Here is a 13,368-nt window from a genome sequence, read left to right on the forward strand (position 1 = left end):
ATCTTTGCCCTCATCTCAGGTCATTTGGTGGAAAATCATTTCTATTGACATTGGCTGCTACACGTGGATACCAATGCAGAAAATCCTACTGCTGTTTGATCTTTACTGTTCCTCTCCCACTTCTGCCTGCAGAGCCTTTAGGAATCTTCAGGTATTTTCTTTTTGCTCAGTATGGCAGAGATGGTGCCAGTAGGAGAATCAAATTTAAGTCAGAACTTTGTTTTTCCTTTTCAATTTATTGTGCAGATTCTGCACAGGTGAATAGCAATTTCTACAAGCTGGTGCAAGTACTGTGAATTTCTAAAATAATTGAATAGACCTTTGTGTCCAGTTTGTCACAAATGGAGACTGAATTTGATCTCAAGGTGTTTTCTGTCAAGTCAATGCTTTGCCTGCTCTGTGTTGCTCACATGTACTTGGGCCACCAGCAAGTTTCCCACTGTGTTTTTTTGTACACCTCAGTGTACTCTGTCAGGTAATGGTGTTTGTAATTCAAATGAAAGAGTAAAAAAAGGCACATAAAATAAAGCCAGTTCTTGGCATAAAGCTCTTATCAAGCACTCAGTTGCAATGCCTGTTATGCAGGATATTGTGGATTAAAATAAAAGACTTCTGGGCCTGCCATAGAGCAAAATGTTGGCTTTATTAATGAGATTAAAATTAGAAGTATGACTGAGCTACTGTGTGTGGTCTCCTTGATTTGTCTGAGTTTGTAGTGTAGTCTGTCCCACATCACTGAACATCTGCCTGCAAGTTAAATTATCCCAAGGCCACAGGAGTTTTAAAACACTTTATAGTCCTGTGTGCAACAGAGTTTTTTCCTCCTCTCCCTCCATGTTGTGTGAAGAGTAAGAAACAGTAATTTGTTTTTCAGTCATATCTGCCAGTAAGAAATGGGAGAAACTGTAACGTGATCTCTTCTTTTTAAAATTGTCAGTTCAAATATTCAGGGTTAAAATAATTCTAATTTTGCATGGCAATAGTCACAATGTTTCAGTTAAATAATTACTCTTGTGGACATGAACTCTTGGATTTTCACCAAGTGAAAAAAAAAAAAAAATAAATCACTCTAGTAGCTGTATTTTTGTCTGATCTTATTCTTGGTTGGGGAAAAAAAACCAAACCCAAACCAATTGAAAAAGCAGCCTGGGAGAAAAGATATTAAGAAAAGTAAATGAGTGAATATTTTTTGCATCCTTTGGCAATTGCTGCAAGAGATAGTTCCACTATTTGGCAGGAGATGATTCAACTGTATTTACACCAGGAGTGTACCCAAGTCCAGTTTACAGTAATAAACCTTTGGACCAGATTATTGATTAATGAACTACAGTAACATAAAGGGGTCTGGGTGGGAACGAGGTGATATGGGAAAGAATAAGAAGACAACAAAAGAGGCTGACATGAAAACTGATGAAAGTAAGATAAACACTTGTCCAGAATATCCAAAAGTTACACCCTCTCACCCTCTCCTTGTGCTTTTCTTTGTAGTTACAGGATGCATTATTTCATACCAGTCTGCTTTTATTACCAGTCTGCTTTTATCTTGGCTTTTTTTTTTTTTTTTTTTTTGTTAACTTTGGTCCAGGGTCAATCCTCCAAAGGCTTCTTCATTCCTGGAACTCACACGTCAGAGTTCAGTAAATAGAGCTGTAGTTTACTTAAATCTTTGCAGGACTGAAGCTGCTCTTTTCAAGTCTGCTGAGGAAAAAAAAAAGAAAATCTGGTATCTGTGGTGGTGCTTGCAGGGGTCTCAGGATGAGGGAAGAGATGAGAATCTTGACTCCATGTTTCAGAAGGCTGATTTATTATTTTATTATATATATTATATTAAAAGAAAATTATATATTTGAACTATACTAAAAGAATAGAAGAAAGAATTTCATCAGAAGGCTAGCAAGAAATAGAAAAGGAATGAAATGATAATAAAATCTTGTGACTGCTCACAGCCTCGACACAGGTGGCTGTCATTGGTCATCAAGTAAAAACAATTTCACATGCTGGGTAAACAATTCTCCAAATCACATTCCAAAGCAGCAAAACATGGAGAAGCTGAAGCTTCTCAGGAGAAAAGATCTTAGCAAAATGATTTTTCATAAAATATATCTCTGACAGGTATCTGCCAGCTATAGACTCCCAATGTACAGTATGAAATTGGAGGTTGGGAACAAATTTCCACAAGAGTGTATGTTCCATTTTCAAAAAATGAGTTGGTTTTAGAAGGTGCTTGGTTATCTGACAGTCACCTCTATAAAGCTGAGTAATGATGTCTGGTTAATTTTGAGGCCACAGGCTGATGTTTAAAATATAGGACAAATACTCATTTTCGCATCAGTTAAATTAATGGAGCTTAGATATATGCACACAAAAAAGCTGAGTTGTTTAAAATCAAGAACATCCCTGATTTGGGAAACGACCAAGATGGTTGGAGATGTTAAATTTTCCCTTCTTGCCCTGCTGCAGGACACAATGATTACATCTGCCCAGCCACCAACCAGTGCACGATAGACAAAAACCGGCGCAAGAGCTGCCAGGCGTGCCGGCTGCGGAAATGCTACGAAGTGGGGATGATGAAATGTGGTGAGTTTGGCATGGCTGTGTTCTTAGCTGGGGTTTTGCTGGTTTTGGCTTTTTCTTCCCCTCAGCCGATTCTGTATCTTGTTTCCCTTGGAATCCCAGGAAGGTACAACAACTAAAGCAAGGTTTTGTAGGAAGGAATGAACTGATTCTTAAAGCTGAAGAAGACTTGTCCTTTTCCAACCGGTGCGAAGGGGCAAGGTCTAGGTTAAGAGTGAAACCATATGACCTCTGCAGAGCTTTGGGGAGGCAAGCTACTTCCACGCCATGCAGAATGGGAAATAAAGAACTGCTGCTTCCAGAACCTTCCAGAGCCAGCCTATGCTCATGTGAGGTAAAGGAGCCTGTGCTGTGCTCTGCTGCTTGGATGCACTGCAGGAGCAGCAGTGTCACATCAAAGCAATAGTTAATTAACACAGCATTCCACCTCTGATGGTGGCAAGAGTGGGTGCCTCAGGAGGAGAGTAGGAATGAGAGCAGCACCTACATGGAACTCCTGCTCTCAGCTTCCAAAAATTACTGGTTGGGGACATTAGCAGAATGACAGATTTTCCCTCCTTTGTCCCTCTTTTTAATCCTACAAAGGCTACATCTACAACATTCCTCAGCAGTTTGGCCACCCATCCTGGGAGGGACCAGCTCTTTGGTTGCCAGGCTTTTGTGGGAGGCCTTGGTGGGACAGTGAGGGAAAGGCATTGGGAGGGCAGTTCCTTTTTGTGAACAAGCTATCTTCAGGTGATGCCCCACGGCTCTTCCACCAAAAGAAATAGAGAACCACCACTGTTTGTCACTGCACCACTCAGAATTATCCAGCCTTTTTTTTTATCCTTATCTTGTACTTACAGCAATGTGACTTCAATGCAGTTGATCATTTATAGATGAGATTTTCAAGCTTAGTTTTAAGAAGAAAATTTTTTGAGAAATGTTTCAATCTAATGTATGTTTACAGTCAAGGTTTGCTGTTTCTTATAGACTCCCCAATGTATATAATAGAAACAGGTTGGGAAAATAACCCATAAGAACACTGGAGTGCACAGGAGAAGGTCCCTGTGCTTGGCTCTCTATGATTTGCAGGCATGCATCTTGTTTCATCCCATTTAATGCAGATACCTATTTCTGTTTCAAAACTAGACACCATTTTCATCCTCCCACAGCTTTGATCTGCAGACTGTTTGCATAATATTACTTCTTTCTCTAGGAACACTGTTTGGAATTTCAGCCTGCATTTATTGCTGAACAATTAATGTCCATTTTTTCTTGCAACAGCATTGTCTTTTACCATGGAGGCTCCTCTTTGTTGTTAACAGACTGGTTTTGTTTAAGGACTGCATCATATCCCCTCACAACCTTTGTTTTAGTTGGCTAAATAAAGCAAGAAAACTTCTCCTCTTGCAAAATAGGAAAGTAGATGAATCTGGAAATCATCAGATTGTCCCTCCACCTGCTCCAAGCTGAGATAACCCAATTTGCACTTGGATGCCCAGAATCATGGACAGCATTCTGGTGACTCTCCTCACTGCAGTAGCAGTGACACATTTCTGTGGCTGCAGGAGCTTCCCTCTGCTCACACCCCAGGATCCTATTTGCCTTTTCCAAGGTGACATCATGCTGGCAGTTCATAATCACTCCACGGTCTGTTGTGACTGCGGTCACCCCGTTCATTTCTAGCTGACAACTCCCAGAGCAGAACTGAAATTTCAACTGTTCCTTGAATTATTTTTGCACTCCTCAAGTACATTTAATTTCTTCTGCTCAAGTCAGAGGCTTCTTTCTATGTGAAGCTCCTGTCTTTTCCTGCAGTGATAGTCCATCTCAGCTGTAGTGGTGTTTGGTCCTACCTGCAGCAAGGAAAGCCTTATGCCTGCAAATAAGATTCCTTTCAAAACCTTTCTGAATGGTGCCACTGTCTTTTGGTCATTTTTATGACTCAGAATTTTGCTCAAAGTTTTTCAATCGAGGTTTCTAGGAAGCCTCAGTTGTGGAGTTGGAAAGGCTGGATAAAGATTGATTCCGTAATGATATTATAAGGTAGACCTCCACAATGCTTGCCTTTAATGAATCCTTTTATTCTAGCTGTCCAGAAAGTCCTCATGTGATTAGACCTCACAGGCACTGTGGTATTACAAGTAATAGATTATAGTATGCACTTATGTCCTAGCCTGTGTTCCCTTGAATTTTGTCACATGATGAAAAACATGTTTTTCTACCATAATGATTGTCTGCAGGACATTGATGACTATGCCAGACAAAAAAAAAAAAAAAAGACAGATTGAAACTATAACTGAAAAAAACCCCAACCTGTATTTTTAAATAATTAGTTTTTTTAATAGTAGCACTAAAGCTTGAAACTCTCAAGAATTTAATTTGAGAATCTGAACAATTTATTTTCAGAAAAAAGAACATAAAAATTACTCAGAACTGTCTGAGACACCTGATGAGTTAAGTGGCAGCTGTGAGTAATGCTGGTGTATGGACACATGGTGACAGACATTTAAAGCAGACAGATTTGAAGGCAGTATTTCTTGCATGAGATGTAAATGGCATTTCCTACAAACCAGTGTGATTATCTCTCAGACATTTTCTCACAAGACTCGTGCTTTAATAAAAACTTTTTGTAGAAAGCCATAAAAGAGAACGCTTTGTTTTTAATGAAGGCTTTTCTGCATCTCTGCTCCTTTCTGAGGTCACTTAGAGAAAGGATTGGTTCACATCTGCTAAAGCCTTGGATGGGATGGAATGGTTTGTGAGTGCTTTTTTGCTCAGTGGAGACTTGTGTTCAGCAGAAGTGATAAAAGAAGTTCAATTGCCACTTTGTAGTTTGAGAGCTCATCATAAAATCTCTGCACCATTCCCATCATAACTTTACATCCTCACTTTGCATATTATCAATAGACAATTTGAGAGAAAACACACACTTATGAACTTGTTTAAAACAAGGTTGGGTGCCTAAATCTGATTAAGCAGTACAGGCCATCTTCCATGCAGTAGGAGAAGGCAGAAAAGTGTTGCTCTACAGCTTCTTGGTCTGTAATTCTCTTGGATGTCATCACATTCAGAAAGGTTAAGTCAGCCCAACAAGCCACAGGTATTTTGGTGGAGGCCAGCTTGGGGTGCCTTGTGCTAAGGTGATACTGGATTTTCTTATGAAATATAGAAAATGTTCATATATCATATGAAAGTATTCATATATCATTGCCAAAAGTGCATGGGTTGTGGACGTTGCATCTGCCAATTCCTCTGCAGGAAATCTACATTCCCTGCTGTTCCAAACAAGGAAGCTACTGCTAAAGTTTGGCAGTAGGACTCTTAACAGTGGTAGAAAAATAATTAACAAAAAAATTGCACTATCATTAGGAACAAAGAAAACAGAAAAACTGCAGTAAACTCTGCCCAGAAAACTTGAATAAAACAGACCAGGATAAAACTGATCTTCCCTTGGAACCTTCTGGTGTTTGCCTGGGGAGCTGAAATGGACATGGACTGTTTGTCAAAGGCAGTGAAGAAGAGAGGAATTGCTTCATCACTTTTCACTCTTGGAGCAGATATGCCCTGCTTTGCCTTTTGTTTGCTTCCTGAGGCTCAAATAGATCTTCTTTCACAAGGAGTTTTCATTTTCCCTGACTTTCATTTCCCTCTTCTGCACTGCTCCTGTATCTTCTCCCCCATGTGTCTGTTCTCAGCATGTTGAAATTGTTCCAAAGGTAAAGCTCCTTTCAGCCCTGAGTGAGGAGGCTGAGAGGCCACACTCAAGTGGTGGAGAGATGCTGCTCTTGAATCATTTGACAAGTTTGCAGGAAGGAAAACAGATTTCTCTGTGGGCTGGTCCAGGATTTGGCCCTTTCTCCTGTGTGTGGCTGCTGTGTGCAGCTGACATACTCTAAAGTACTTTTCACGCAGAAAATAAGTGGGGACAAAATGTTTCAAGACATTCTCTGGACATCAGATGTATTAATTGAATTTCAGCTTTTATAGCAATCACTAAAATTTCAGCTCACATTCTCATGTGCACACAGGCAGACAGCAGCTCCTTTGTCAGTGGCTCTACTCTTGAGAATTCAATTGGAGAGTCTGCTCTGGAGTATGTACTCACTAGAACATTTGCATTTGCTTTGAAAGGTGACTGGAGTGATCATGATTTACCAGTGTGTACTGGAGCAGGTTTACACTCACAGTCTTTCAAAAACTGACTATAAAATACCCAGTGGAAGGATCTGCAGTTGCTACAGAACTGGTTAGTTTTATGAGCCAGTGCCAGGGACCAAAATCAGTATGAAGGGCAACCTGCCATGTAACTGCCTACCATATCAGACAGCATTTGTGATTTTCAGGGAATTTGCAAAGCTTGAAAAATAGTGTGTTTCACTGCCAGTAATACCTGCTGTGGCTGAGTGAACAACAGGCTCATTTTAATGACCTTTTTTCAATGTGCCTCACTTCTTATATCTTGGGGTCATTTACTCATGGTCCGTGGTGCTGCAGCTCAAGGTCTTGCCCTTGGTCCAGCATTCTCAGCTGAATGCAGCAATTTTCTTGCACAAAATAGCTCTAAATAAGGAGAGTGTGGTAGGAAGAATGAGAGATTTGATCATTTTGCACTTCTGCAATTGCCTGAATTACCTTTATAGAAATGAATATTAGATATTAAGAACAGTTAGGGAATTTGTAGTAAAGACAAAGATAGCCCCTAATCTGGGAAACTGTATTTTATTTCTCTGCCTTTACACACATTGATCCACATCTCTGTATCTGCTTAAGGAAAACATTAGGCTAGTCAATAATTATTTATAACATATAGTTTTATAAACAGTTATACATGTCTGTAGTATGCTAATATAGATATAGAAGTAAAATTTCTTGGTCCTTCCTAAACTTTGGATTTAAATAGAAAAAAAAAGAAGTTCCTTTATGTTGTTGAAAGCTGTTGTTTTAACTGGAAAGACTGGTGTTTTCTGCTGTGTCAGCTGACAAGAAAGTTTAAATGTAGCTTTCTTTTACTTTAAATGCAAGCAGAAAAATTAGAAAGTATTAATAAATAGTATATGTTTTAAGTATCTTTTATGCACTCTGCTTGATCATTCAGCCTACTTCTGCTTTGGCAATATATGGTGAATAAAAACCACCACAAATAACTCAGAATCTGCTTTGGCTGGGTTTTTCCCCACCTTGTTTTTGTCATCAGTTATATTTTCTTTAGCAGCAAGTTTTTAATGCAGAAATGCAATACTCCTAGTCTGGCTTTCTGCACTGGTAATGTTATTATAGAAATTTGGTAAATGTTTTAAATTGAGCATATTTTATATAATTAATTGGTTATATAAGAAACTCAGTTAAATAACATAATTCAGTTAAATAAGTTACAGTTAAAGTTCAGTTAAATAAAAAATAAATAAGTTCAGTTAAATAAAAAGATTCAGTTAAATAACATAAAGTAATTTAAAGGGGTTTGTTAGTTCCTAGTAAGAACCCTCCACAAGTTGTGAGACCTTAATACTCTCCAAATCATAACCTGATTGAATTATCTTTAGATGGAGCACTGAGTACAGCTGTGCAGATGGAAATTCTTCAAGATTTTGTCAATTAGAACAGAATGCTGAAGTTCTTTTAAATTTGCTTTTAAATTTGATTTCTTTGATATTCATTAAAGTATCTACTCAATTATCTTTGTTTATATTTTCTGTATATTTATATAAGCTTAAATTTATATTTGTATAATATAAATATATTAGATAAATCTTATTTAAAGATCTTTACAACAGTGAATTTGAAAGGATAACTCAGATAACACATGTCACAGAGCATTTGGTATTTTTGCATAGCCCAAAAGAAAATTTTTACTCTATTCTACTTTTATTCCCTTTGCTATTTTTCTTGCTCTGTATTTCAAGGTGCCCCTGGGAAATGTGCTTCAGGTTTCTAAATAGTGAAAACAATGTGCTTTCTTTCTCTGTGGTTCTGGTCTCTCCCATGCTGTGGAGATCAGAGCCTTGCATCTCTGTAGGCAGAGCACCTGGTACCTGGGCATCTCCTCATCTGTCTCCAGCTGTACTCTCATTCCAGTTGCCTACTGCCCTCTCAGCCTTTACTTTTTGTCTTCCCTGATGGAAAATACATACTTTCTGTGCTTTACATGATTTCAGAACAGTGTGCAGCCCACTTTCAAAAAAAATTGTAGCATTTTTTTGAAGCTTACAAACCACTTCAAGATTTTCCTCTTGACCTTGGTGCATTAGTCAAGAAATGAGGCTTAGCACAGAGTTCACTACATTATCCAGGTGTCTTTGTAGAAAATAGTCTATGCCTTGGTGGCCTTTGACTCTCCTCAGGAAGGATTTGCCCAGACTGATGGTGGAAGAAATTGCTTTGTTACTTCTGTAGTTCTGCTGGGAACCTTTTTTTGGGTATTTTTATCATGTCTCATTCCAGTCTACATAAGATAATGTCACATGCTCTGTCTGTCTCTGCTGGTATGTTATCTTCCCTTAGCTGCTATTCATCTGCTCTGGAAGCTTCTAGCAGGTTGTCATTTGGCTAAACACTTGGTTCTACAAATTATTTATTTCCTTCAATCCATTATTTGTGCAAATTTCCTGTCTGCACTCAGCCCATTTCATCATACCCACATCCCTTTCAAAGTTGCAAACCCATCCTTTCTCTAAATGGTGCAGGCCTTAGGCTGGACCAGTTCCAAATGGCCTGTCCCACTTGGATAGCTCTGGGCCTGAGGTCTGTTCATCAAACCAGCTTTGCCTGTTGGGCTTCTCCAATCTCTCTTGAATTTCCAGGGAAAGAATGTTCTCCAATTCTGAGAACTTCTTTAATGAGGACTTCTTTAACTCTCTCCTTGGTTTACTGAACAGGCAGCCAGTGAGAGCCATGGACAACTGGAAGGTCCACACCCAAAAAGTCCTGGAAGACTCAGTTGGTCCTTATTCAGTCAGGTTGTTCCTGAGTGGCCTTTGCATCCACCCCTCCCACAGACTGACCCAGATGCTGTTTGGCAGCTGCTGAAGATGTGACAGGACTATGGCCTGAAAGACACCTCCACCTGAGGCTCCTCTGCCACATGAGCCTGAGTCTGCATTCACCCAGCATATTATTTAGCAAGACAAAGCCTTGTCAACAGCATCTGAAATTATTTTTTTTTGTGCTCCCACTTGCCCTTATTTTTAATTTGGCTTATGTTTGGACTTCTTTGCTAGCTGAAGCAGAACTATAGCTGAGTATTTTATTAATATTATGGTTTTGGAGAAGCTCTTAGACTCTTTCCCTGGAAGCTATGCAAAATCAGGTAACAGTGATGCTACTAATAACATTGACCAAGAATTGGACAATGTTTAGATTTGTCAGAACAAACAAGTAATTAAATCTAGGAATGCAGAAGACTGCTCTTTGCAACAGAAATAGCCTTCTGCAGAGAGAGCTCCACACAGGGTGTTTGCTCTTAGTTGTAGATATTTGAATTCCCTTTGGAGAAATTCCTCCTGGCTTTTTGGGGCAGGGAGAGAAAATGGGTTGAATCTTGGGAATCCCTGGCTGAACATCCAGCTAACTCTGAGGTCCAGCTGTGCTTGCTCCTGAGGCATTTAATCAGTAACCTGGCCCAGACTTTCAAGTTTTTTATTGCTCCAGATTATATATATAGGAAAATTTAAAATCAGCTATCTTTATTTGCCTTTAAAGATCTGATTTATATCTTTTTGATGTCAATGGGAATTTTCCACTGGACTTTTAAACTGAACTAAGTGAGGTTCAAAACCAAACACTTTTAAATTTTTGTTTAGCAGAATAAATAAAACCCCTCAGCTGAAGTCAGCGGGGACAAAGTTAAGTCCATGCTGAATGTCCTAGAAACGTAATGTTCAATATTACAACAGCCAATATTAATGGGTTTTCCTACTTCTCCCCAAACATTTGCATTGGGGCCCAGGACAATCCTCTGGCTGCCCTGGGTGATTCGAGACCTTGGCACAGAGTCAAAACCACCTGTGCCTTTGATTTTAGCCCATGGAAAAAATTACCAACTTTGTGTGAAGATTTACAAGCCACAAGAGTTTGACTAGAATGATAGTGAATTTGCCACAGGGTGAAAAAGTAGAATTTTGGGGTTTTAGAATGGAGGTTCAGGAGGCAAGATGGAAGAATCTGGGCCTGTCCTGTCCTTCTTCTTGTCCTCCATCTTCTGCTGTGATGGTGACACTTTTTGATTGGTTTAGAGTAGAGACAGACTGTCTAACATAGGTGATAAGTATTGGAAAAGTATTGGTAAATAAAGTACATGTAGTTCTTAATATAAAAAGCTAACACCACCCCCAGGGCAGGCATTGTGGCACAACCCAACCTGCTGGACAGACATCAGCAGGTCAGAGAAAGAATGTAATAGATAAGAAAAAATAAACAACCCTGAAAAGCAGAACCAACGAATCTCAACTTCTTCAGTCACGGGGCTGGGAAAAAAGAGACTTTCTAACACCTCGTGGGTCATCTCAACCACAGAAACCCGAGCCATTTGGTTTTACACAAGGGAGGAAAATTCTGTGGGGAAAAACTCTCCAATGCAACCATGTGGTTCTCATGGCAGGCTCAAGGAGAGAACGCTGCGGGTACCGGATCCTGCGGAGCCACCGCAGCACCGAGGAGCGCGCGCATTGCCTGGGCAGGGCCAGGAGATACAACGAGGCGGCCACGCGGGTGAAGGAGATCCTGCTGAGCGCCCTCAGCCCCGAGCAGTTCGTGCTGACCCTGCTGGAGGCAGAGCCGCCCCACGTGCTGGTCAGCCGGCCCAGCAAGCCCTTCACTGAGGCCTCCATGATGATGTCCCTGACCAAGCTGGCGGACAAAGAGCTGGTGCACATGATCGGCTGGGCCAAGAAGATTCCTGGTGAGGAATTCGGGTTTGGTTTTGGTCAGTGGTTGGGTTTGTTTTTGGTCAATGGTTGGGTTTGGTTTTGGTCAATGGTTGGGTTTGGTTTTGGTCAATGGTTGGGTTTGGTTTTGGCCAATGGTTGGGTTTGGTTTTGGCCAATGGTTTGGTTTGGTTTTGGTCAATGGTTTGGTTTGGTTTGGTCAATGGTTTGGTTTGGTTTTGGTCAATGGTTTGGTTTGGTTTTGGTCAATGGTTGAGTTGGTTTTGGTCAATGGTTGGGTTGGTTTTGGTCAATGGTTGGGTTTGGTTTTGGTCAATGGTTGGGTTTGGTTTTGGTCAATGGTTGGGTTTGGTTTTGGTCAATGGTTGGGTTTGGTTTTGGTCAATGGTTTGGTTTTGGTCAATGGTTGGGTTTGTTTTGGTCAATGGTTGGGTTTGGTTTTGGTCAATGGTTGGGTTTGGTTTTGGCCAATGATTTGGTTTGGTTTTGGTCAATGGTTGGGTTTGGTTTTGGCCAATGATTTGGTTTGTTTTGGTCAATGGTTGGCTTTGGTTTTGGTCAATGGTTTGGTTTGGTTTTGGTCAATGGTTGGGTTTGTTTTGGTCAATGGTTGGGTTTGTTTTGGTCAATGGTTTGGTTTTGGTCAATGGTTGGGTTTGTTTTGGTCAATGGTTGGGTTTGGTTTTGGTCAATGGTTGGCTTTGTTTTGGTCAATGGTTGGGTTTGTTTTGGTCAATGGTTGGGTTTGGTTTGGTCAATGGTTTGGTTTGGTCAATGGTTTGGTTTGGTTTTGGTCAATGGTTTGCTTTGGTCTTGGTCAATGGTTTGGTTTGATTTTGGTCCATGGTTTGGTTTGGTTTTGGTCAATGGTTTGGTTTGGTCTTGGTCAATGGTTTGGTTTGGTTTTGGTCAATGGTTTTACCCAGCAATGTGTCCTTTTCTGCTCTGACGTGACAGAGCAGCACAGTATGTGCGTGGTATATGTGAAAAACACCAGTCACTTGTTTTTTGAATTTTAAAAGTTTAATAGTAATAAGATTGCTATAAAAGTAGCAAGATAATTAGGGTAATAAAAATTTGGACAATTAGGATTTAGGACAATATGAGACAATGAGAACAAAGAGTTACGGATGGTCTGAGTACCTTTTTCTGGGCAAAATAAGCCAAAAAATGACACCCGTTAACAGAGGATTAACCCTTAAAAGTAATAGCCTGTTGCATATTCATACACCTCATACATGATGCATAAATTCTATTCACACAAAGGAGTCTTTCTGGTCAGTGTCAGCTTCTTCCTCTGAATCCTAACAGCGTCATCATGGCTGAGCAAGGCAGGAAGAAGTTCATTTCTTCTAAAAATGGGGCAATAAATTCTCTTTCTCTGAAAGATTCAGAGTGTCCTGTGGCTGCTATCTTGGTGCAAGTGCTTTCTTTAGAAAAAGAGTATCCTACACAGCATAGTTTCTCTTTTAACCTTATGTTATAATCTAAAACTATATTTAACACACTACTTAAAAAAATTAATACAGCATAATTTTCTAATATAACACATCTAATATTCATTTTAATATTTGTAAAAAGCCAATCATATAATACACATTTTTCACAGTATAGGAGTCAAGTTTTCTATCCTGCTAAGTAATGGAGAGTTTATTGCTCTCAGTAATTAACCTGGATGTTTTTTAATTTGGATACAATATAACCCATAACTTGCTGTCTGTTACTCAAATACTTGTTCATTTTGCTACAAAGCAGAGATGGTGCTGCATTTAATTTCTACCTCAGCTATAAATACCAGATTAAGCTGGTTTAGAAGGTTCATGTAGCACTAAATTCTTTCCTTGAGTCCTGATAGAAGGTTTCTAGTAGTTGGTGAGAACTGAAAGGTGTCCAGGTCCTGGGTGTCTGCAATCAATTCATTTGACAGAGC

General features: G+C 39.7%; 1 protein-coding gene across 1 annotated transcript in view; it reads left to right on the forward strand.

The window, feature by feature from the left end:
* ESR2 (estrogen receptor 2) overlaps nucleotides 1-13,368 on the forward strand; it is a 43,184-nt gene that overhangs the window by 16,120 nt on the left and 13,696 nt on the right. The window contains exons 4-5 of the mRNA XM_066552475.1: nucleotides 2,461-2,577; nucleotides 11,153-11,452. Of these exons, the coding sequence (XP_066408572.1) occupies nucleotides 2,461-2,577; nucleotides 11,153-11,452 (417 nt within the window). The remainder of the gene's footprint in view (nucleotides 1-2,460; nucleotides 2,578-11,152; nucleotides 11,453-13,368) is intronic.

Source organism: Molothrus aeneus, chromosome 6, assembly GCF_037042795.1.
Source record: "Molothrus aeneus isolate 106 chromosome 6, BPBGC_Maene_1.0, whole genome shotgun sequence".
NCBI lineage: Eukaryota > Metazoa > Chordata > Aves > Passeriformes > Icteridae > Molothrus > Molothrus aeneus.